Source organism: Uranotaenia lowii, chromosome 3, assembly GCF_029784155.1.
Source record: "Uranotaenia lowii strain MFRU-FL chromosome 3, ASM2978415v1, whole genome shotgun sequence".
In the NCBI taxonomy this organism is placed as follows: Eukaryota; Metazoa; Arthropoda; class Insecta; order Diptera; family Culicidae; genus Uranotaenia; species Uranotaenia lowii.
Window position 1 is genome coordinate 152,304,881 of NC_073693.1, and position 26,748 is coordinate 152,331,628.

General features: G+C 38.1%; 3 protein-coding genes across 3 annotated transcripts; 2 read left to right on the forward strand and 1 right to left on the reverse strand.

Annotated features, from left to right (window-relative positions):
• Positions 1–7,074: 7,074 nt before the first annotated feature.
• Positions 7,075–8,113, forward strand: LOC129754094 (adult-specific cuticular protein ACP-20-like). Its single transcript, XM_055749962.1, has 3 exons — positions 7,075–7,140; positions 7,216–7,890; positions 7,992–8,113. The coding sequence occupies exons 1-2, from the start codon at positions 7,132–7,134 to the stop codon at positions 7,651–7,653; spliced, it is 447 nt and encodes a 148-aa protein (XP_055605937.1). The 5' UTR covers positions 7,075–7,131; the 3' UTR covers positions 7,654–7,890; positions 7,992–8,113.
• A 3,705-nt stretch (positions 8,114–11,818) lies between these two features.
• LOC129752739 (adult-specific cuticular protein ACP-20-like) lies at positions 11,819–12,369 on the reverse strand. The gene is made up of 2 exons (XM_055748507.1): positions 12,331–12,369; positions 11,819–12,256 (listed from the first exon to the last, which is right to left on the reverse strand). The coding sequence occupies exons 1-2, from the start codon at positions 12,337–12,339 to the stop codon at positions 11,819–11,821; spliced, it is 447 nt and encodes a 148-aa protein (XP_055604482.1). The 5' UTR covers positions 12,340–12,369.
• Positions 12,370–22,554: 10,185 nt separating this feature from the next.
• Positions 22,555–23,083, forward strand: LOC129754104 (adult-specific cuticular protein ACP-20-like). Its single transcript, XM_055749972.1, has 2 exons — positions 22,555–22,607; positions 22,681–23,083. Exons 1-2 carry the CDS (start codon positions 22,599–22,601, stop codon positions 22,981–22,983), a joined length of 312 nt encoding a protein of 103 aa, XP_055605947.1. The 5' UTR covers positions 22,555–22,598; the 3' UTR covers positions 22,984–23,083.
• Positions 23,084–26,748: the final 3,665 nt, after the last annotated feature.

Consider the following 26,748-nt stretch of genomic DNA (forward strand, 5'->3'; position numbering starts at 1 on the left):
CGGCATGTTCTGGAACGAACGAGCTCAATTGAACCACCCTTATAATAGAAAAGGCTCAGTAGCAGCATCGCCATGCTGCTAGCATTAACGGTTGGCGTTGCGCGCCAAAATATCATCGGTTTTCCTCGGGCCTCGGGTTTTCCGAAGGGTTCAGCCAAATCCAGCCCAAGGCTCGGCCTCTTTTCCCATCCAACCATCATCGGAGCAAGAACGGTATTTTCGGAGGCCTTGGGGCCAGAGTCAGAGGCCAGAATGGCCATCAGTCAGAATAATTGTTTGTCGGAAGTTCAGTTTTGTAATTAAGTCCAAGTCAATCAGAGTTAAATACAGTCCACTATGTTTGTAATGTTTTAAGAATGTGTGTGGTTTCATTTATCGAAGAAAGGTCTGATGCTATCGATCCATGCCATCAGGGGCGATCCTGAACAGCACTGCAAGTTTTCCCTTGTGGAGCGGACCACGCTTGGCCTACTAATGTGTGGTGGTAGATGCAACTCTATCTGTATCTACCGCTTCATAGTAGTAGGCCCGTGAGGAACAAAAATTTGATATGTGATGATATGCTTCTAAATAAATTCTAAACGCTGTCTCAATCCAGTAGTTACCGGGATTAGATCGCACACCGTCGTACCGGACCTTACACGAAAATGTCTCGTACTATGTTTCCAACGTTGGCGCTGATCTGTTCGATCTGTCAATAGATGACCTGCTCGATTTTTCAGCGGCATTATAGCATTAGTCCTTGCACCATTAATACATTCGTCGCCATGGGACCCATATTCGGGTGACGGAGACTCCTCTCCCAGGCGACCAACGTGTTAAGGTGTTGAGAAATCTCATAAAGTAATCGGATATCTTCAATGACTGTGGCTCTTTCTCCCTCTTCGTCTAGGCCATGATGAATCTAGTATGGTGGTCTCACTTTGGCAAAAATTAGACGAGGGTTGGATGCGATGGTGGGGGCGAAACGCAGCCAAAATTTGACATCTGGTTGTTGGCTGGCTGCTGGCTACTTGGGATACCTGGTGCTCTGTAGTTTTTTTTTAAACACAGAGTTTTGCTAACCATCAAGATATTGCAAAGATAGAAGCGAAAGAAAAAAAATCTTCCGGCTGAGTTCCGGGCTGGTGAGCAAAGCTGGTAGACGTTGGACCAATAGACGATGGTGCTCTTATAACAAATTTAAGCTTATTTCACACTTTTTTCTTCCAAGAGCTGACTCGAAGCAGCAGAAACTTATCGAATCGGACAGTAACATGGCGAGGCATGACATTCCATCGTTCGAGAAGCGGCTGCAGCCATGGCCTTCCTGCAGGAGTACCCGATCCTCCATCGAGATGAAACATATGCTTCTGATGGACCCCCGTCTGTTGCCATCGCTGCTCCAGAAGATCCAATCGAGTAATACGGATCTGATGGGTATCATAAGGGAGAACCAGATGGAGGTTTTGGCCGTTTTAAACGAGGAAACCAATGAGCTAAAGGGTGACGGAGGGGCCGGCGTCAGCGGTGGCAGTGACGTAGCGTATGATGTAGCCTCAACTGCCGCTTCGATGGTGAACACCCAGAGTCCGATCTTGATGCCATCGATCGGACAAACAACATCCGGTTTAGAATTTTGGTTGTTTGGTCCACTCTCAAACTATTCTTCCTATTATCAAGGTCAACCAGTGTGTAGTTATTTAGGATACAAAAAAGTGTTTCGAATAAAATGAATTCACTGAGTACTCAAATAGTTTCTTGGTTTCCGGAAGTCTAATCTAAATAAAATAAAATTAAGCCCAGTTTGGTTTTAAATCTTTTGATCTTTGGTATACGATATGCTTGTGCACAGACATACAATTTTTTTTCCAAATTTCTCTGATTTTTTATCTCAAACACATGGCATCACTGGACTCCCTTTTTCGTAAACACTTCAACCAGCTGTCAACACAATATGGCTGAACAAGCGATTTGGCATTTGAGACCACCATATTAGATTCATCATGGTCTAGGCTCTCTTGTCTGCACATCATTTTTTTTTGCTCGAAACCAGCACAATTTTGCTGGTCCAGCAATTTAAATTGCTGGGGAATCAGCAAACGTTTATGCTGGTTTCCAGCAATTCAAATTGCTGGAAAATCAGCGATCCAGATTGCTGGAAATCAGCAATTGCTTTCAAAACAACCGGCAGTATTTAGTGCCAAATTTATATTTCAATTCAAAATTTAATATTGAATGCTGGCTGTGCATAAAATGAGCAATGAAAATTCATTAGTTTTTTTTTCATTTTTTAACTATGTTATTATTTATTTCCAAGAACTTTTTTTTCCAAACCCGCCAAGGAGTGGCAGCTTTGTGCCAAACTGTTGATCATTCGCCACCTGAGAAAAGAGTTCTGATTAGTATCTTTAACGAAATCTGTCCAATAACAACTCACCCTATGTCTGGTTGCTAGAATATAGAGGAAAATAAAAATAATTTTATTAATCTAACCAAAATTCGTAAAATAGAGTCTCACCTTGCTTCAGCGTACGAAAACAAACAGACTCTAATATAACAACTCGATTGCTGATTTTTCAGCAAAAAAGATCAGTTGCTGGAAAGTTCAACAATTTGAAAACCGATTGCTGATTATCCAGCAAAAATGACAAGATCACAACCGATTGCTGAAAAACCCAGCAATTAGAAACCCGATTGCTGGTTTCCAGCAAAAATTTGGATTGCTGAACGTTTCCGGCATTTTTTTTGTTGCTGGAAATCGACAAAAATTTACTGTGTGGTCTACCTACAAACTTGTTTGTTTGAACCGAACTGAAAATCAAGAATATTGAACTGGAAACAGATTCCACAATACGGTCACGTGCAACAAATTTAGATTTAACAAAAAAGTAATAAGAACATTGGAAACGATTCAATCCTAAGCAAACCAGATATTTTTCTGCACTTATCCGAGCAGGGCAAATACGGGCTATTTTATTTAAGAACCTTACAAAACTCAGGCATTCGGTTTCAAATTTTACAACTCGAAATCTGGACAAAACCCAGGCAACTTTAGGAATTCTGGAATTAAAATCAAGAAGAGAAAAATCTCGAAAATTTGTTTTTCTTATAAAAAATCATCAGCCAGTTTATTCGGATAAACTTTGATTAAAAAAATTATATTGACACAAACTACTTAATTGTTATCACGCAATTTAAATTTTTCATTGATTTTGTAAATAAAATAAAAACATTTGAGTAAAATTCGGACAATCAGGCACCCCAAATTTGTCTAAACTTGTTTAAATTCGATATTCGAGACTGTCAGCGTTGCCACATAGAAATCTTAACTCTCACTGAAAAAAAAATTACTGACAAAAAATCAACACCGAAATGTGCACCAACAACAAAGAAGATCATCAGTGAAAATATTAGAAAAATCTGAAGTTTTTTAAATTTTGTTTGACTGTTGATACCATTTCTGATTCCTCAATGTTTCAATACTCAGATCCGGTAGCTTCTTTCAACTGTGTTATTATTTTTCATAATTTAGGACTTTTACATGAATCTGAATTATGTCTTTTTCTTACTGAAATGATATGATATGATTTCTATTTCCTATTTCTCTTCAAATGGAGAAATCTGTACTAATCCTAACCAAAGCCTTAAAATCTGTGTTCTGTACGAACAGAATCGGTACCAAAAAATAATGAAAAAAATTTATAGTTTTCAAGATAAATCTTTATTTGTGCCAACGATACCCACTGATGTTTGGGTTTTTTTTCTTGCAAAAATAACTCTAAAAGGTGTTGTTTGGAGCAGAGGTTTCACTACATTGGTGAGAATTAAAAACAGCTCTTCTTATATTGCTGAAGGTGAAATAACGGTGCTGTAAATAACATCTAAAACAACGTTTAAAATCATCTGAATCGAAGATTACCATCGGTTTAAGAGGTTAAACTGTTTTACTTCAGAATCGTTTGGTGTTCCCATCATTTAACTACAAATTCAATTATAATTTAGATATTTTTTTTTATATCAGGACAATTCAGGACAATTTGAAGACCAATTACACTAGTTTACAGCATTTTTGAACTAAGTAAACTGAAGATCATTTTTAATGTAAAATCGGGCGCTGAATCCGAAAATGAAATTCAAAAAAATCTCAGTAGAACCGTTTTTGAGTTATGCTCCAAATATGAAATTTTGAAAAAATAATAAAAATTCTTGTACTTAGATGAAAATATCTCGGACGGCATAACAGTAATTTGAAATTCGTCTTTTGCATATTGAAGGTGAATCAATTTTCTATCGATCATCTGAACATTGTTTTTTTTTTGTAAAGAAGTAAGCCGTGACTTTTGGGCAACGTACGCGTTTTTGTTTTTGTTCATAATATTAAAAAAAAATTAAATTACAATAATACTAGAAATTTTAGAATTAAACAGTGGAAATTATAGATTGAGTGACTGGTGGTAGTTTCCGGAGTGATTCGTGTTTTGTTTCGGCGTGCTGAATCCTGGTTGAAGGAGTTTGAAAGGAATTTTAAAGCCAGCGGGTCCGGACTAGAGGAAGAGGTTTCTAGTCGAAAACTTCCAAGACTTATTTGGTGAGATCGAACCTTTTCCATTACATTAAACGATATTATTGTATTATTTTCTTAATACACAATTTGATTAGATTAGTGTAGCTATTTTCAAATTATGCTGTAGATTTAAAAGTAATCCATATGAAGCGTTTGGTAGGGAACTCCACGCTTTATTCCTCCCCTTGCTCCAGAATCTTTTGCGATATTTACCACATGGTTGGCCTGGCCGTAGTTATCTCTGGTTTATGTAACAGAGATAACGTTGAAAAGAAAAATGAAGGACGCAAGTCTTTTCATTTTCTAGGATGCTTACACGTTTTTGCTATGTTGGTAGAAGAAGAAGAAGAAGAACATCTGAACATTGTTTTTGAGTATGATCAACAGTATTGTTGATATTAGTGACTTTATGATAGAAAAAATTGTAAAAAACGCATTTTTTTTAGAGAAAATTTTGTTTTAGCGAAAGTTTTAGACTCGATGGTAACATTTAAAAAATCTTATTTTCTTTTACGCTTGAATGTCAATTTTAAACAAAGATTTCAAGTGGCTATTTATCAAAATCGGTTGAAAATTGAAGAAGTTATCGCTACTTTACCATAACAGTTTTTTTTTTTGCAGTTTTCAATAATTTAACGAACCGCAGTACACTTATCATAGTATAGGAAGAATGAAACATGATAAATCTCACTCGCTCCAAGTCAAATTTATTTATTAGCTAAATAAAAGGTCACATGCCAAATTTCTGGATGATCTGGCCATAGGGAGGGGTTGCTTGAGTCTCAAAAGTGAAAAAAAATTTTAAGGTATTTTGCCCGGGAGGAACGAAAAATACTGGTTTTTCATCAATAACTTTTTTCATCACCAGCCGAATGTTTTTCATGGTTGATTTTCTTAAAGTCTAAGTTGAGACAAATATTTCACCCGAAGACCGTAACTCGATTGGGTTCAATATGCAAAAGAGGGATTTCAAATTACTGTTATGCCGTCCGAGATATTTTCATCTAAGTACAAGAACTTTTATTATTTTTTCAAAATTTCATATTTGGAGCATAACTCAAAAACGGTTCTACTGAGATTTTTTTGAATTTCATTTTCGAATTCAGCGCCCGATTTTACATTAAAAATATTGGTCAGTCAATCAAGTTCACGTTTTTTTTAAATTTTGTAAACTAGTGTTATCAACAATCAGGACGATTCAAAAGTTTTTGAAAAATCAGGACGGTCTTTCGAAAATAAGAACAAATTCTGAAATATCAAGACACCTGTTGCATCTTTGATACGGAGAACAGCGACTTTTTTCGTAAACTCCTACCAATCATAAACTGTGTTAGCTCCCAGATTTCTCCACAACACAATGCACGCTCCTTTATTTTAACTCAAAATTAAGTACGACCGAGGTTCAAAACATAGTTCGATTCTATAAACTTAAAGTTAACACTAAACATACCGACACTTTGTATATTCGGAACTTCGTAATGGAATGTCTACTGTGTCAGCGTAAAATTCCGTCCGTCATTGTCATCATATGGTGAGCGGCTTGAAATGTCCGGAAACATCAGGATGTTATTTACTTCCCGTGGAAAGTAACATCCGGAAGTTTTCTTTGACCGGTATGTCAAAACTTTCCACCGCTCTTACATTGCAATGCAATGTATCGGAACAGCAACATCCGGCTATACAAAAATTTTAACCATTCATTAATTCCCTGAAAAAAAAACAACCCTCGAATAAAAACGATAAATTGAAGTTCAGCTGCCGAACTTAGTATTGAGTATGCCTATCAGAACTTAGTTTTGCGATTGCCCAGTCGAACTCAAAGTTGAGGGCTGCCACTGAAGTGCTGTTTTGAACAAAAACTACTTAATTTTGAGTTTAAAAAAGGAACGCGCAGGCAAATATTCAAAAAAATATTTTCTTTCAGAAAATATTGCTTAAGCATCAATAAACAATTTTAAGAAGAACATGGTGTTATAGAAAAGGAAGAAATCAGGCCATATTTGCACTTTCCCCGTTGTACCTTATGAGAAAAATTAATCGAAAATCGATCATCCTGGTAACTTTGAAGAGCTTTTTCTCGCAAAAAGGTTATGAGTTCATTTATCTTGGGACTCGTATTCAACACCGTTTTGAAAAAAAATCTCAACAATTTTATTGAGTTCAATGATCTTCAAATACAAGAAACCGATTCTTTTTTTTTTCACCGCACGCAGTAAAGCCCATTTAATAGGTGCCAACCTTCTGATGACTGTCAGCGCAAAGTGGCTTGCATGACACCGAACTTACCGGTGCTCCACTAAAAACGCCCCTCACCGTATCTGCTCAATTTTCCATGCATGCAGTTTTTCGTGAGATTTTCACTCAAAATTAATCGAGATTTCTAAAACCATAACCTAACTGATTATAGCGGCTTATGGCGGTTACTTCTCGACTTAGAAGTGACTAGACATAAAATCCATTCAATCGAGAGCTAGATTGGACGAAACCGGGTGTTTGTGTATAAATTAGTACAAATCGGAACCACCAACCATCAGTAGACAATCGAGAGCGTTCCAGTCAAGTGAATTCCAAATTCGTTCGTCAACATGTTTAAGGTACGGGTTAAAGTTTCAGATTTATAGTAGGTTTCTAAATGTCCGTTCAAATTAATGATGTCCTTTGAGTTACAGTTTGTTCTGGTTCTTGCGCTGGCTGTGGCTGTTTGCGCTTCGTGGGAAGGAGGACATGATGGTGGTCACGGAGGTCATCACGAGCATCACGATTACCATTCGCATCCCAGCTATAAGTTCGAGTACGGAGTGAAGGATCATAAAACGGGAGATCACAAGAGCCAGTGGGAACATCGAGATGGAGATGTGGTCAAGGGAGAGTACACCCTGGATGAAGCTGATGGAACCAAACGAATTGTGCAATACACCTCGGACAAACATAACGGATTCCAGGCTCATGTGACCCGAGTTGGTCATGCCAATCACCCACAGGTGTATCACCATCATCACGAGGCAGGACATGGAGGACACGGAGGATTCGAAGGACATGGTCATCATGGCCATGGTCATGCCAGCAGCTACGCCAACTCGAACCTGCATTCTCACCATCATCACTAAATTGGACTGACGACTCACTGATCTCTCTTGTTTCAATGTTAAAATTGAACGTTCTTCTGTAAATAAAAAATTACTTTCATTCTTCAACATATCGCTTGTTTCTTAAAATTGATGCCGTTATGAGTCGAGCCTCCAACTTCGAAACCTTCTGTATTATCTAACCAGTGCATCAGTGCTCGTCAACCATTGAACTTGTGTCCAATCGACGACAACCACAGAGAGACAAAAATGTGGAAGGTAATTCACCAAAACAAAAACGCTTCAATCCTCACCTTGGCTTAACCAGTACAAATGAACCGTCTAATTTCGAATCAATTTTTCCAACTTTTTGGCAACAGTTTCTGATGACATTGGCACCACTTTTAATAATGGCAATTTTTAAAACTTATACCCGTGTCGATGGCTGTGGTATTTTCGTTGCTGCTGCAGTTTCGTCTATTCGTCAACCAGCCCAAGGTGAAGGTCGACAGATGATGGAAAGCATTGCGGAAAAAATGACACACTGCCACCATCATCAGCAGCATAGTCGAGACACCATCAATTTGAGTGCTTCGGATGTTTCTTTTCGAGAGTTGATGTTTTCCGCTTTCGGTGAGATCGACAAGGCTTGGGGCACAAAAGCATTTCTTTCTACTTCCGAGTCTGATGAAGCTTCGGGGGAGCATCGCGGTGCTGTTGTTTTGCTATTTCGGGCAATTATTTTTTTCATGCAGCTTACGGCGACGAGCATTTGGGTGAGCACACACTTTGGTAGTTCACTTCACTGGTAGGATTGGCGTGTAATTTAGTTCTTTAAATTTTTGTTACATAATTTGACTGCAATAAAAATAACTCTACTGATAATTCCTATGTTTTTAGCTCGAATAAGAAAACAACACTCTTTATGATGAAAGAATCCTAAGAATTAGTTTTTGCATGCCTTTCAAACTTTCAATTGATTTTTTTCGTGTAGATACACATTTTACGTAATTCTCATAAAACCTTTTTTTCGGGCTGAAATATTCACTGACACTTGTTAATGCTATTAAAAACAACTATTGTTCTACGAAAAACTTTCATCATGCAACAGCTGGGTGAGTAGACTGCAACATCCAATAACTTTTTCAATTTTTAATTTTATACAATGCAAATAAGCTATCGCAAAATACTTTTTAAGTGTTGTCGATAAAATAATCGTCATTCTAAGTACTTTTTTTATATTTGACTCTTGTAATAAATTTAAAAAATCTTTGCATAGGTGTTACCATTTGAGTAAAGTGTCAATTATAGATGAATATATACTTAACAAATAATGACTTAAACATTGTGATCTTGTAGAAATTTAAAGCTGTCAATGACGAAGCCAGAGAAAATCAATGAAGGCGAATTGATGAACGAAAGCGTCAGTCCTTTAACGAATCTCGAAAACGGTCGTATTAACGGAGTATTCGAAAAAATCCGAAAAGTTTGGTGTTAAGTACGACTTTGGGGTTGGTTGTTTGTATACAGTTGGGTTTGGGTTTATGAGGGTTAATTTGAAATACTCTTGTTGTTGGGGAAAACCTTGAGCTCTGAAAGGCAGTAATATTGCTATTTTAGACTAGTTCAGATTTCAATTTGTTTTCGCTGATAAAAACCGGACTTAGATGAGTTGAGCCATATTTAAGAACCTAATAATTTAAAATGCATGGTAGTTGTTATAACAAGCATATTGGTAAATTGATCTTATTTTTTTAATCGATTTTTTCAAATACATTTATTTTTATTTACATATACATAGTATTTCGTCTCACGACATAACTTGACGAACATAATTCCTAAAATTCACTCGGTCCATAGCAACCGTTCTCCAATTCCTCAGGCACCCCACGTTCGCCAAATCACGCTCATCTTGGTCTAACCACCTCGCTCGTTGCGCCCCCGCTCGTCTTGTTCCTACCGGATTCGTAGCGGACACCTGTTTTGCAGGACAGTCGTCCGGAATTCTCGCAACATGTCCCGCCCAGCGTATCCGGCCAGCTTTCACCACCTTCTGGATACTGGGTTCGCCGTAGAGTCGCGCGAGCTCGTGGTTCATCCTTCGTCTCCACACTCCGTTCTCCTGTACGCCGCCAAAGATGGTTCTTAACACTCGTCGCTCGAATACTCCGAGTGTACGCAGGTCCTCCTCGAGCAATATCCATGTCTCGTGCCCGTAGAGAACAACTGGTCTAATGAGCGTCATATATAGGTTACACCTCGTGCGAGGGTTAAGTCTTCTCGACGGCAGTTGCTTGTGGAGTCCATAGTAGGCACGACTTCCGCTGATAATTCGCCTCCGGATCTCACGGCTGGTGTCATTGTCTGCGGTCGAGTGAGCCAAGATAGACAAAGTCTTCGACTATCTCCAGCTTGTCGCCGTCGATCGTGACCTTGTTATTACTGGACAAGTGAGTTCGGTCGGTCTCGGATCCGCAGGCCAGCATGTATTTCGTCTTGGACGTATTAATCATCAACCCAATCTTCCCTGCTTCGCGTTTCAGTTTGCGGTAGATCTCCTCCAACGCCGCAGATGATGTGCCGACTATATCAATGTCATCGGCAAAGCAGATAAGTTGACTGGATCTGTTGAAAATCGTGCCCCACATTTCGCCCACCGCTCGTCGAATAACACCTTCTAGCGCCACGTTGAACATCATGCAGGATAGACCATCACCTTGTCGAAGCCCCCTGCGCGATTCGAATGAACTCGACAATTCACCCGAGGTCCGCACACAGCACTGCGTTCCATCCATCCTCACCTTGATCAGTCTGATCATCTTCCCGGAAAAGCCTTTGTCGTTCATGGTTTTCCATAGCTCGTTACGATCGCTCGTGTCGTATGCAGCTTTGAAGTCGATGGATAGATGGTGGGTAGGGACTTGGTGTTCCCGGATTTCACTCATCGTTGGGAGTGGCTCCTCTACGTCGTTGGCTACGCCCGGCGATGTACCTTTCCCCAGCGTCTTGATCTCCTGCATGTGCGCCATTCAGGTGTTCATCGAAGTGCTGCTTCCACCCTTTGATCACCTCACGATTGTCCGTCAGGATGCCCCCGTCCTTATTCCGGCACATTTCGGCTTGCGGCACGAAGCCTTTGCAGAATGCGTTGAGTTTCTGATAGAACTTTCGTGTTTCTTGAGAACGATGCAGCTGCTCCAGCTTCTTGAGCTCCTCCTCCTCCAGGTGGCGCATTTTCTCCTGGAAAATTCGGACTTTCCACATTTCGACGGGTGCCTCTTTGCACAACTGCCGCCCGCGCGGCGTTCTCTTCGTCCATCACCCTCCTACACTCCTCGTCGAACCAGTCGTTCCGTCGAGTTCGCTCCACATAACCGATGACGTTCTCCGCAGCACTGTAGATGGCTGTTTTGATGGTATCCCAACAGTCCTCGAGAGGGGCTTCATCAAGCTCGCCCTCTGCCGGCAGCGCTGCTTCGACCGATTGCGCGTAGTCTGCCGCGACCTCAGGTTGCTTCAGTCGTGCGATATTTAACCGAGGCGGGCGCCGGTTTCGTGTGTTGTTCACTACGGAGAGTTTTGGGCGCATCATCACCATCACCAGATAATGATCTGACTCGATGTTGGCGCCTCGACAGGATCTGACGTCAATGATGTCCGAGAAGTGCCGGCTGTCAATCAAAACGTGGTCGATCTGTGATTGCGTTTGGTACGGTGATCTCCAGGTTTATTTGTGTGAGAGGCGGTGCTGGAAAAAGGTACTACCGGCACATTCGTGAGTTGTTCGGCCACCACCCAATCACGCGCTTTTGCATCTTTCCCATCACTATAAAAGCTGTTCCAAGCTCGTTTACTATTGCCTTCATTATGCTCCTTAAATTAAAACAAGTGCATCATGCAATGTCGTGAGATGGATAACAATGTAAATAAAATAAATGTCTTTTTTGCCTCGAAGGACAATAACTCAAAAAATACATCGAAAGTGTACTTCAGAAGAAATTTATCCTCAATCGTGTTCGAGAGATATTTGAATCTTGAATATTACTCGTGGTTTCTTTAGAAAATCTATTTTTCAGCGAAGCTTTCGGAAATCAGAAAATATTAAAGAGCAGAAATAAATAAAATTGTAACTTAAACAATTTTATTCACATGAGCAAAATTTGGACAAGCTTTAACACAGATTAGATCAGTCTAGTTCCAGTCCCGCTTAGTGATGATGATGCGAGTGCAGGTTCGAGTTGGCGTAGCTGCTAGCATGGCTATGGCCATGATGACCGTGTCCTTCGAATCCTCCGTGTCCTCCATGTCCTGCCTCATGATGATGGTGATACACCTGTGGGTGATTGGCATGACCAACTCGGGTCACATGAACCTGGAATCCGTTATGTTTATCCGAGGTGTATTGCACAATTCGTTTGGTTCCATCAGCTTCATCCAGGGTGTACTCTCCCTTGACAACATCTCCATCCCGATGTTCCCACTGGCTCTTGTGATCTCCCGTTTTATGATCCTTCACTCCGTACTCAAACTTATAGCTGGGATGCGAATGATAATCATGATGCTCATGATGACCTCCGTGTCCACCATCATGTCCTCCTTCCCATGAAGCGCAAACAGCCACAGCCAGCGCAATAACCAGAACAAACTGTAATTCAAAATATTAATCCCTGCTAGCATTTCTCGATTATTGAGAGATATTATGTTTCCAAATTTCGATACCTTAAACATGTTGAGGAACAAATTTGAAATTCACTTCACTGAAACGCTCTTAGATGTCTACTGATGATTTGTCGTTCCTTTTTATACTAATATATACCAAAAACAAGCGTTTTCTCGCATTCTATTTCAGACATGCCGGTCGATAGTCGCCCCGAATTAACGGTCTATGACGGCTTCAAGTGATTAAGTTGATCTAAAAAAGCCGGTTGTGGTTCCACGGAAGCATGGTAATTTGATTAGTGAGCATGATTAGATTAACTCATTTCAATTGTAAGTGGTACGATGTTATATTTCAATATTTATGAAAGAATCTAGAAAGTGATTTCATGAAAGTCTGTATAACGTTTTTGATCTTTATAAAAATTCTTAGCGGAATCTAGCTGAAACTCTAAGATAGTTTACTTTGTTGTTTTTTTTAAAATAGTTCACACATACAGTATTCAAAACTTCATCCAGTCTGAAGGAGTGCATAAGAAATTTTCACTTAATTATTGAAATAACACAATTAATTAAGTTATTATCTGTTCAGATCACTTCTTAATACTCAAAAATAGCTTCGTTCAATCGAATGTACACACTACCAAAAAAATTTGGAAAATTACATCACATATGATGTAAATAAAACGAAGCATCACATATGACGGAATTCTTCGTGTCAGGTGAATATTCAAAGCTCAATAAAATTCAGTACTGTAATATTGACGAGCATGTAACAAAAAAGAACTGAATTTTTCCGAACGGTTGGTATTTTTGAGTAAACACATTTTAGTATAGTCTACTAACAATGCTAAAAATTTAAAATACTCAAATAAACTTCTAGTTCCCTTGAGAAAGACCACAAAAATTGATCGAAACGTCGGGTATTTCAAATAAAAAGTTGTTTGATTGAGATCTAAGACCGTAAAAAGCAAAAAAGTTCAAATTTAAGAAAAAATAATTGAAAAATATTGAAAAAAAGCTATCAATCTTATCCCGTTTTACGGTACCTCGTTCAATTTTTCGCCAGGCTGATAATTCGATTTGTTAACATTTGGCGCTTACGCCCTTCAAAAAACTGATCCCGATTTCGTTCGTTCGTCGGATAAGGTCTAAATGTGACTCTGAGTTCATGAAGTAATTATCACGATTTACCTGACCAGTATCAGGTACGCGTCCAAATATTTCTCGCATTCGCATTCGCGTTCGCATTCGCAGGAACAGTCGCCTAAAACTTCGGTTGGCGCTACGCATCAATTCTCCGTTTTATGAAACTACAGTCGTTCGGAATTGCAACATTATCTATTTAGAGATTTTGGTACATTTTTGGACTTATAGTTCCAATAGAAGCTAGGACTCCCATTTCGTTGCGTCAGATTATAAAATCTCTTAAAATGGAAAACCAGCCCTCACAGAATGTTGAAGGTGCCCTGGCCGAACCCTGCGGAATGTGTGGGGAAAAGGGAAAGGTATGTTAGTCAACGTTTACTTTTTAGATAGATTCAGAGATCTCTACGATCCATCCATAAACGTTAGGAGGTTTTGGAGCATTGTTAGTAAATTTGGGAAAGTTTAACTCTGGGAGATGCTAGGCCAGCATTACGAGTTATATGTTTGTCCTACACCTCCTATGCTCCTAATGTTTCCTACTGAAACTCCTAACACTAACTATGAGGCAAAAACTATAAATTTTCATAGAAATAGTACTTCTGTACATGATAAAAATATTTATGTAAGTTGGCATTGTTTAGTAATCATACCATGCATATAAATAGTTTAGAAATTTTCACAATAAATCTAGCTTAAAAGCCTCAAATGTTTCGAACTGTGTATCAAAACAAAAATAAATGGTTTATTGTACTTTCAAGAATAAAATAAGGAGAATCATTAGATATGCAATCATTAGATATTCAAAAAAAACCCCAATCAAATTATAAACTGCGTAAGTTAACTAACACAAAAACTATAAGTATTCAGTTTCCTACTAAGCAGAACAAAAAAAAATACAACAAAAGTTTAATGCTTTTTGTATCTGTCATATTTCTCAGCATTTAACAGGTGCTCATAATAATCAACTTTTTGAACGTTTGAACATTCAAAGTCCATGGTGGCATGATTTTTAATTAATTGATTCTAAACAAATAATGCTAATGAAAGATGTAATATTTTACCTTTGATTAAAAAAACTAATCTCCGTTTATTATTATTATATAAAGGAATACCATTTTGACGCATAATAACGACGTATACCAACCTAAAGGAGATTAGATTTCAAATCATACCTGAACAACGTTACATAAAATTTTCAGATTAATAGAAGGCTTTAAAACTACAAATAGAGATCATACAGCATGTAATGAGAGTCTGGAGAAGTTAACTACGTAGTCTAATATGATTCAATGTCAATCATAAAGGTGATCTGTTTTTTTTTTTCAAAACTATCACAATTAGCTCGGGATTCTTTATCATATAATCCTCCGGAAATATTAATCATTCACTAATAGAATAGATTCTCCATTAATTTGCGATCAACAATGCAGCTCAACGTGATTTCAGTTCCACTAAGAATACGCTTAAAAAAACTTTTTCGGAAAACTAGAACATCACCGCATTAATCATAACTACCGTTCCGATTGCCATTAAAGCATAATTTAATACATATGTTATACGTTACAGCCTTTTGGAACTGCTGATTAAAATACCCCCTTTTTCACAATTTTTAAACTATGCACCATTGAAAGAAAAAGTTAAAAATAAATAAAAAGGACTAACCTTGTGGATTCTGCAACTTACATCCCAGCTGCCCGATTGTGTACCTTCTTCCGTCTCGCAGCTGGCAAGTCCTTCGGAGCCAGTCCATCATGAGCCTAAGTTCCTAACTTATGCCAAAAAGTAATAAATATACAATCTGTTAACTCAAGTTTATATAGTTAATACACATTTTATTTTCGATTCCGATACGGAAATTGGTTGAATCAGAAATGGACCACCAACTACATATTCAGAAAATAATTGTTTATCCAAGGTTCAAGATTCCAGCAATAACTTTCGTATTCCACAATCAATAAAAACAAATATTTGAGATTGGTTCCCTTTACACTTTTCTGACTACAAATGACCTGATTTTTTATACAGAGAATACAGTAAACAAAAAAATATTTTTATTTTGTTGTCAAGCACGTAAACTGTAAACATGCTCTTGGATAAACATGCTCTTGGATATGGGATTGTATTTTCCAAGAATAAAAATGAAATCAAAATGTCCTCCAATGATCCTAACTAAGATTTCCATCAAACATAACAATGTTACTTTTGTTTTTGACTGAAATAGATAATTTATTACTCCAATTAGATTTTTGTAAAAGTCAATCTACTGATAGAACAAATCAATAACAAAAACTCTCAGATAAGAAAAACATGAATTTACAACAATAAGAAAATTCCCAAAAATTAATAAGGAACGGACTCACCAAAGATTTATAAAACGCCGGTCTGATATACAAAGGATCTGAAAAACTGCGTCGCTGTTCTGAAATAGACCACCTGAAACCGCTACTTCTCCAACTTTAGAGGTAAGTTAACAAAGATTTCGAATATTTTCCAACTGCAGTCACTCAATCACTTTTTTTTTTTTTTAATTCGTTTATTTGAAACGGCTCAATCCTGTAGGTTTAAGGAGCCACGGGCATTTTTTTTAATGTTTACATTTCTTTGTTTAAACTAGGGTTAGTTACAGATAAAGGGATAGATTAAAGAATAAGATCGATAGATTTAAAGAATGAGTAGAGTTCGTAAAAGTAAGTTAAGTCCAACGCAGCTAACACATCTCTTACGGGTACATAAGGTTGCCTTCCCAGGGCCCGGAGGGAATCTACTAATTGCGCTCTAGCGACTAAGTGGACCTCACACGACCAAACAACATGTTCAATGTCCTGGTAACCATGACCGCAGGTACAGAGATTGGTGCTAGACAGATTTACACGATACAGTAACGCGTTTAAGGAACAGTGATTGGACATGAGTCGGGAAAATGTTTTAATAAAATCCCGGCTCAAGTTCAAACCCTTGAACCATGGTTTAAGCTTCACCTTTGGGACAATCGAATGGAGCCACCGACCCATCTCATCTGCATCCCATTTGCGCTGCCAGTTGGCGAGAGAATTTCTACGAACCAAATAAAAAAATTCATTGAAGGAGATTTGGCGCTGATATATATCACCTTCAAGGGCACCTACCTTTGCGAGAGAGTCAGCCTTCTCATTGCCCAATACTGAACAATGTGAAGGGACCCATACAAAGGTGATATAAAAACAGCGATTAGATAAAGCACTCAGTGTTTCTCGTATCTTCTCGAGGAAGTACGGTGAGTACTTTACGTGCCTCATTGAACGGATAGCTTCAACAGAGCTAAGGCTATCCGTTACAATATAAAAGTGATCAGCAGTTTGTGAGGCTATGTTGTCTAAAGCCCAGTAGATAGCTGCTAACTCTGCTATAAATACTGAGCATGGAGATTGAAGACTGTAAAAAGCGCTAGATATTTCATTAAACACTCCAAATCCTGTTGACTCATTCAAAAGAGAACCATCAGTAAAGTACATTCGTTCAGCACTGACGTGCCCATATTTAGCATGGAAAATCCTAGGAACGATAAGCGGACGATGTTGATCTGGAATTCCTCGGATTTCGTGCTGCATGGACAAGTCAAACTGGACAGAAGAATTGTCGTAGCTAGGGTGTAGAACACGAATGGGGGAACATGATGAAGAATCAACCGGCATAGACATGAATTCATGATATATGGTCATATATCTTACTTGAAAGTTTTGCTCAAGTAGCCTTTCGAAATTTGCAATCAACAATGGGTTCATGACCTCGCACCTGATGAGGAACCGAAGAGATAAAGAGAAATAACGATCTTTAAGAGGGAGTACGCCTGCCAAAACCTCGAGACTCATGGTGTGAGTTGAAGTCATACAACCCATCGCTATTCGGAGACAACGATATTGAATACGTTCGAGTTTAATGAAGTGTGTTTTAGCAGCTGATTGGAAACAGAAGCTACCATATTCCATCACTGAGAGAATAGTTGTTCGATACAACTTGATCAGGTCTTCCGGATGGGCTCCCCACCAGGTGCCGGTAATTGAACGGAGAAAATTAATTCTTTGCTGGCATTTTCCTTTCAGTTACTCAATGTGTGCTCTCCAGGTGCACTTGGAATCAAACCAAACCCCGAGATACTTGAAACACCTCGATTGAGTGATCGTTCTGCCTAGGAGTTGAAACTTCGGTTGAGCAGGTCTACGTTTCTTAGAGAAAACCACCAGCTCTGTTTTCTCTGGAGAGAACTCGATCCCAAGCCCCAAAGCCCAGTTTGACAATCTGTTTAAAGTATCTTGTAAAGGTCCGTGCAGATGCGACTCTGTAGATCCTGTTACAGATACAACGCCATCATCTGCAAGTTGTCTTAAAGTGCAGCCTTCGGAGATACAACTGTCGATGTCGCTTACGTAGAAGTTATACAAAAGAGGACTCAAACATGAACCCTGAGGAAGGCCCATGTAAGAGGTTCTGCTAACTGCAATATCTCCGTGAGCAAAGTTCAGATGTTTCTCACAAAGCAAGCTGTATAAGATGTTGTTCAATAGAGGTGGCAGACCTCGGGAGTGCAATTTGTCTGACAAAACCTCTATTGAGACTGCATCAAAAGCTCCCTTTATGTCCAGAAACACTGAAGCCATTTGCTCACGTTTTGCATATGCCATTTGTATCTCTGAAGACAGCAAACCAAGACAATCGTTTGTTCCTTTGCCCCTGCGAAACCCAAATTGAGTATCTGAGAGGAGGCCATTTGTTTCCACCCATTTATCCAATCGGAACAAAATCATTTTCTCCATCAATTTCCGTATACAAGACAACATCGCTATTGGACGATAGGAATTGAAATGGGATGCAGGTTTTCCGGGCTTTTTGATAGCTATAACTTTCACTTGTCTCCAATCTTCGGGAACAATGTTATGCTCCAAGAGTTGATTAAATAAATTTAACAAGCGAATTTTTGCGGCATCCGGAAGGTTTTTTAGCAAGTTAAATTTTATTTTATCAACTCCCGGAGCTGAATTATTACAAGAAAGAAGAGCAAGTGAGAATTCAACCATCGAAAAGTTTGAATCCAATTCACTCCTACCTGGTGGCACAGCACGAATAATCTTCTGCACAGGTGCTGAATCAGGACAAATTTTTCGTGCAAAGTTAAAGATCCATCTATGAGAAAGCTCTTCACTTTCGTTCGTTTGAGATCGATTGCGCATATTACGTGCCACTTTCCACAATGTATTTAAGGATGTTTCGCGTGACAACCCCTCCACAAAGTTACGCCAATAAGCCTGTTTTTTACCTTTGATCAATTTTTTAAATTGGTTTTCTAGGACAAAATATTTTTGAAAATTATCTAGGGTTCCATTTTTTCGAAAAACTTTGAATGCATTTGACTTATCCCTGTAAAGTTTCGAGCACTGACTATCCCACCATGGGTTAGGAGGTTTTTGGCGAAAAGAATTCGGGATTGGTTTTGTTTGAGCGCGAACAGCACAATCGTAAATCAAACTTGACAGGAAGTTATATTCCTCTGAAGGAGGTAGGTCATTTACAGTATCGATGGCAGATATAATAGCATCCGCATATTTTTTCCAATCAATGTATCTTGTGAGGTCATAAGCCATGTTAATTGGATTTGAAGAATTGACCCCATTGCTGATTGTAATTTCGATTGGCAAGTGATCACTACCATTGGGATCATGGATTACCTGCCACTGGCAATCCAATGATACTGAATTTGAGCAGAGTGAGAGGTCAATTGCACTTTGTCTTGCAGGTGGTTTAGGTACTCGTGTTTTTTCACCCGTGTTCAATATTGTTAGATTGAAACTGTCGCAAATGTCATAGATAAGAGTAGAACGACTATCGTCAATTTGTTCTCCCCAGACAGTTCCATGTGAATTGAAGTCACCCAGGATCAACCTTGGCTCAGGAAGCACTGAGCACAGGTCCTCTAAGTGACTTCGATCCACTGCAACTCTCTGAGGCCAGTACAAACTGACAACACATAAGTCCTTACCTCTTATGGTTGTATGACAAGCAACAGCTTCAATCCCTCCTATTAATGGGAGGTGGATTCTATAAAAGGAGTGGCGCTTATTGATCCCCAAAAGCACCCCTCCATAAGAATCGTTGCGATCCAAACGGATAATGTTAAAATCGTGGAATGAGATGTTAGATTGAGAAGAAAGCCATGTTTCAGAAAGGGCAAAAATATCGCAACTAGTTTCATGAAGAAGAAATTTAAACGGATCCATTTTAGGGATTAGACTGCGACAATTCCACTGTAAAACAGTGATATCTCCGACCCCTCGGCTTAAATTAGCCATCGAGAGAGATAAACACTGAAAGAAGGGGCCAAGTTTGCATCAATTGCTGAAGGAGGGTCTTTACCATGGGAAGCATGACGGAAACAATGCCTCTGAGGGAGTCAGAAACATTAAAATATCCTAAAATACCATTAATGATATCAGTTAATATAAAAAATCCTGATTGAGAAGCTGATGTTGATGAATATATATTGTAATTTGGAGTGTTCGATGGTCCTGCAACGGCTGGTTCTTCAGAATGGCAGTTTGTGCCAAAAAATCCAGGAGGCAGTTGCTTTTCCGCCGGCGGCGGTTTTTCACCACGTTTTGATGAAGGGCTTGCTACAGGAACTTTTTGGGGAATTTTGGGTGAAGTCACTTTTTTACGCTTCCTAGAGTTGTCGATAGTAATGTAATGGAGTCCTTCATCAGAAGCATCAGTATCAACTTCGTCAACTGGTAGCAAGGAAAAGACGTTTCCAGAGTGTTGTTGGGTCGGCGGAGAGGCGCTCTTCAAGATAGCGGCATAGGAACGTTTAGAACGTTCCTTCAAAGAACGCCTCTGTTGATCCCACCGGCTCTTAAATGCCCCGCATGTAGAAATCTCATGAGGGCTGCCTCCGCAATAAACGCATTTTCGCTCAACAGCCTGGCAGGAACCGTCCTCATGAGATTCTCCACAATGAACGCAACGCGGTTTATTGCAACAATAATTTGTGGTATGTCCAATTTTTTTGCACTTGTCGCAGTTCATAGGGCGGGGCACGTAGAGCCGTACAGGAAGCCTCAACCTTCCATCTATCAAAAGGTAGTGAGGGAGGGCAGTACCTTCGAACGTGACGCAAAATGAACCTGACGGGGAGTATTTTTTTACCCCTTCTTCCATAAAAGAAGTCTTTAGTTGGCGGCAATCCAAGATCTTGACAAACGTCGAGTCTAGATTCTCGAATACCCCAACTCCGTGGTCCATAATATACTCCTCCGTCAAGTTCATCTCGTGGATAACGCCCTCGATTTCTACATTTCGACAGGGGATATATACACGATACTCTAAGGTGAAAAACTGGCTAGCAACGATCTCATTTGCAGCTTTTTGATTAGAAACAATGACGCGTAGTTTATTTGGTCGCACCTTGGTTATTTCTGATACGGAAGTCCACTTAGTCAGATCTTTACTGATCTGAACCACGTTCAATGCCTTTCCATTCGGCTTGGGACGGAAGAAGACAACCCATGGACCCTTAAAAGACGTGTCTTCTGGATAAACTTTTATACGGGGCGGTTTTTTAACAGGAGAAGCAACTTCAGAATCCATAGATTCCTGTGAAGAATGAGCGGGCTGATCTGACCCCCCATTCTCACCCATAATTTGAAGAAAAATATAAGGACGCCGTTTTATTTAAATTGTTTAAAATAGAAGAAACAAGAGATAGAAAAGAATAGGGTAATAAAGAAATGTTAGTTGAAAATTGAAAAATAAAAACTTACAAATGTTTGTTTTCGTTTGATTATTTAAAAAAAAATGCACTGATTAAACCCACTGCGTTCCAGTTCGTTCGACATCCAACGACGATGGCATCCAAAACTATTAACAATAGCTCTTGGTGTGGTCGTTCGGCTACCTCGATGAGCGATGAAACAATGGCTCGATGATGGTTTTCTGTTGGGCTGATGATGCTGATGACACCTTCTGTGCTCAACCAACTACCAAGCTCCCGGTTGATGAAGATGACGTGGTGAACAGGCCAAGATGGTGACCTGGTTGTCCGAAAACGGAAAACGATTTCTGGGAATCAAGCTTGTCCCAATCTGGCACGACGGCGATCAAAGACCGAATCTACTGGCCTGCTGCAAAACTACTTTCTTTCCGACACTTCTTCCAACTTTTCTACGCGTTTCTCGTGAAATAACACAGGACGGAAAAAACACGTGTTGTCTCTACAGCACAAACTTACTGAATGAACAATCACTTTTTATTAAACAATATTTATAGCACTATGTTATCATCATTTCATCCCATTATCTATGAACTCAGCTGGTACAAAAAATTGGTGAGCTCTTTCCAATTTTAATTTGTGTATCTGTGTAATTTTGAAACATTATTTCGTTCATCAATCCTATCTGCCAAGTAGAATTTCCTTTAAACACAAATAACCCTTCCCTTACCTATCTGAAAAAGCATCTTTGTATGTAGGGTCGTATGAGTTCTCTGCACCTGAAAAGTTTATTATGCTGTTTCAGACTATCCCTACATGATTACATTGACTTGACACGGTGAGCATTACGGTACCATACTAATCCTCAATAACAACACTTGAAGAGAGTATTGAATCCAGATTCTCATTTTGGCATCTCGGGTTGGGCTTGATTATAAGTTGTACCTTGTGTATCAGCCAATTCAAGATGTGTGTAGTCACCCAATGCTATGCTATGCTATATTTATAGCACTATGTTATATTAAATCTATAAAACAATTTGAAATTCTAGAATTTTTCGCTGTCAGAAAAAAACGCGTAAGCTCTGATCAGCCACAGCCTACCAAGTCCAGGTATGCGTCCAAATATTTCTGTTAACAAAATAATTACAGGAGTAACTATGATTTTTTCGACCAAAATTATCCTTTCGAGTAAACAGAATTGGCTTAATAATGCTCACAAATTCAATTGCATTTCTCTAATCTTGAGACGGCTTTTCTGGATCAACTAAATCTCTCGAAACCTTCAAACAGCGTTGGTTCGTGGAGATTAAAAAAGACCGGCATGTCTGTATAAGAATGCAAGGAACGGCGTGTTTTAGTATAAATTAGTACAAATCGGAACACACAATCATCAGTAGACAACTGAGAGCGTTCCAGTCAAGTGAATTCCAAATTCAATCGTCAACATGTTTAAAGTATGAAAAATTGAAACACCTTGTCGCTTAATGATCAGCATTATCTAACAGTGCTTTAAATTTTGAATTTCAGTTTGTTCTAGTTCTTGCGCTGGCTGTTGCTGTTTGCGCTTCGTGGGAAGGAGGACATGATGGTGGACATGGAGGTCATCATGATTATCATTCGCATCCCAGTTATAAGTTCGAGTACGGAGTGAAGGATCATAAAACGGGAGATCACAAGAGTCAGTGGGAACATCGAGATGGAGATGTGGTCAAGGGAGAGTACACCTTGGATGAAGCTGATGGAACCAAACGAATTGTGCAATACACCTCGGATAAACATAACGGATTCCAGGCTCATGTAACCCGAGTTGGTCATGCCAATCACCCATAGGTGTATCACCATCATCACGAGGCAGGCCATGGAGGACACGGAGGATTCGAAGGACATGGCCATGCCAGCAGCTACGCCAACACGAACTTGCACTCACATCATCATCATCATTAAACCAAAATGAAAATACATTGATCTTATCTGTGTTATTTTACTGCAAGATTTCCTAAAATAAATAAAAAACTGATTTTTAATTTATAATTTTTATTGATCCTACTGAAACATCACAATTTTTGTTTTGAATAATGCTCAAACAGTGAAAACAGGCTACTGTTAAGCTCATATTTGGAAGAATAAAAACACTCAACAAGACTGTGTGTTAGATTTTCTTAAAAAATAACTGTCTATTCATGAAAAATAATTTTAACTCTCAATTCTGACGCTGATCTAGAAATCAGGTGCAAGATCTTGATTTTAGATAATTGTTCTGGATTCTGATCTAGATCTTAAATCTTTATCATGATTCGTGACTTAGGTATTTGAACTCTGATACTGGTTCTGGACCCTGATCGTGGCTTCTGCTGATAATCCTAACCTCGGATACCAAAGCTTATCCTGGACTCTCATCCTGATCCAATCCAGGATCCCGGATTCTGATATTGGGTCCAGATCCCGTATGCTAATCTCGACATAATCCTGTCTGCAGATTTTGATCCTGAACAATATCCTGGGTCCTAATCCAGAGCCATTGATACAGATCCTTAAAGCTGAATCCTCGTTCGTGATCCTAGATCTTGAACTCTGATCATGCATTTTGATTTCATTGCCATAACCAAGAAGCGTAGCCAGCATTCCGATTTTGAATACGGATTCTGATTGAGATCCCGAGCTGTTGTGATTCTTATTTTTTCATTTTGTTGATAGTAGGGAATCCACTTCAATATTTAATGGTCTTTCGTTTTCAATCTTTTAGGCGTACATAAAGTTATTAAAAACGTTGAAAAACCATTGGAAGGCTGTTATAAAATCGATCAGAAAAGAGGATGTTTCGGATTTCGTTTTTTATCAAGTTTTCCTGTAACTACTAGTACTATAGTAGTACTATAGAACACTATCAAAACATATTGTGAAAAAAAAGAGTTTTAAGTAGGGGCTGTTCAAATATTACGTAACGCAATCTTCGGTCATTCTCAACCCCCCCACCCCCCTACGTAACACATTCGTCTCAGATTTTCTATCCTAAATCCACAAAGCGTAACAATTTCTTATACCCCCTTCCCCTCCTAAACGCGTTACGTAATATTTGAATGGCCCCGTAAATGATCAACTTTCCCTAAGACCACTTCTAATTTTGACTTCTGAGAGAAAAGTGATTGCAGTTTTCTTTTAATTTTTTATTCTAAATCTGCAAAAACGGATATTTTGACCAAGCTTAAATAGAATTTTAACTGATATATTTTATATTTGATATATATAAATATATAAATACAGTTGCGTTCAAAAAAGAATGAAATCGCGTGAAGCTGCACACCCACTTCCAACTTTGACAAGCTGCCATTTCTCTCTCGGTTGATATTTTTTCATGAAAATTTCACACAATTTAGTTCAACTATCCAACAAACACCCTCCAAAATTTGAAATCTTTACAAAGCCGGAAGACAAAGATACAGCTATTCCCGTAAAAAAGGGAAATTTGGAATTGCTTCACTTAAAAATGCTGTATCTTTGACAATTTTCATTGAAAAATCTTGAAATTTGGTCCAAAGATGTAAAAATGTTTGATCTAATATCAGGCCAAGTTTCGTCAAAATCGATGAACGTGATCAAAAATGGTGCCGGGTAGAAAATGAGGTTCATTGTCGCCCAGCAGACGATTTCATTTTTTTGGACGGATGTTTGTATGGAAAATATCGTAATCCATGTATTCTGGGATTTTTCTTTCACAAAATCAAAATTTATTACAAAGAATGTTGTAAATTGATTGGAACTTTATTCGTGCTTTGTTTCCGAAGAGAAAATGTTTCAACAGAGTTCAAAATAAGAAGAACAGAGTTTCAGAAATGACTAGCTAATTATACCAATGAACAGATTTAAAACACAATGACAGCGAGTGTTCTATTTGTTCTTGTGTTTCAATACCAGCTCTGTTCGAACAATTTATGTTTCTAAACAAAGCACGAATGAAATTCCTATCAATTAACAACATTCTTTGTGATAAATTTTGATTTATTGAAAGAAAAAATCAAGAATACATGGATTACGATGTTTACCATACAAACATCCGTCCAAAAAAATGAAATCGTCTGCTGGGCGATAATGAACCTGATTTTCTACCCGGCACCATTTCTGATCACGTTAATCGATTTTGACGAAACTTGGCCTGGTATTAGATCAAACATTTTTACATCTTTGGACCAAATTTCAAGATTTTTCAATGAAAATTGTCGAAGATACCGCATTTTTAGTGAAGCAATTCCAAATTTCCCTTTTTTACGGGAATAGCTGTATCTTTGTTTTCCGGCATTGTAAAGATTTCAAATTTTGGAGGGTGTTTGTTGGATAGTTGAACTAAATTGTGTGAAATTTTCATGAAAAAATATCAACCGAGAGAGAAATGGCAGCTTGTCAAAGTTGGAAGTGGGTGTGCAGCTTCACGCGATTTCATTCTTTTTTGAACGCAACTGTATATTTTATTTTGATATATATAAAAACATAACCATAAGTCAAATTCGCAGTCTTCAACAAAGTTGTTGAATGAGCTCAAATATTCAACATCAAATATCCAACGACTTCCTCAATTGATGTAAGGAATAGTTGTAATTAAATCCATTGGATTTCCTTGAAAATGTATAATTTATTTTTTTTAAAGCGTTCTGTCTCTCAAACAAAAATATCGATTAAAGATCCTTCTCTTTGATTTCCAAATTTTCCAAAATTATTTTTTAAACATAGGTACCAAAATGCTGTTCCCCTGTGTTATAAATTGATATAAAAATAAAGATAAGTTCGGATTAAAGTTTATTCAAATTAAAAAACATGAGTTTTTTTTTTCAACAAGAAAGGCTAAATTTTGATAAAAATATGACAACACTATGACAACACTATGACAAAAATTTGACAAATTTCGTGAGTAGATGAAAAATTTATGATGAAAACATGATAAATTAATGACCAAACACAAAAATTTTGACAAAAATTTAACAAAAAAAATTAACAAAAATATTGAAAATAATTGACAACACTTTGACAAAAATAAGAAAAATGTGGTCAGAATATGACAAAATTAGTAAAAAAAAATATGACAATAATCTTTTATCTGCAATATCTATAATGACTACGACAAAAATTCAACAAATATGAAAATATGACAAAGTTATGACAAAAATATGAAAAATATGACAAAATTATGACAATAGAATGCTTAAAAAATTACCAATGTGATAATGTGATAATGCTTTATGAAAAGTCCTGACAGACATCCAAAACACAATTCCTCAGATTTAAAAACAATAGTGAATGTGATTTCTCTTGATAGATTTGTCGATCTTGGTAAAAACTACAAGGATTAAGTAAGGTTTCCGAAATCTCAGATCAATCTGTATTATCACTGAATTTTGAGTAAAATTTCCCCACAGAATCGGTGTCACAGAATCATGAAGTTCACAATTTTTCTAAATTTTGTACAGATTTCCCAAATTCTAAATTTTTATTTCACTCAACTTTCTTTACCTGACTCTTATTCATGAAAATGTGAAAACAAAGTAATGTAAATTGATTTTTTTTTTGTATTTAAACTGTAAGTAGTTTCCAATTCGTTGATGTTCC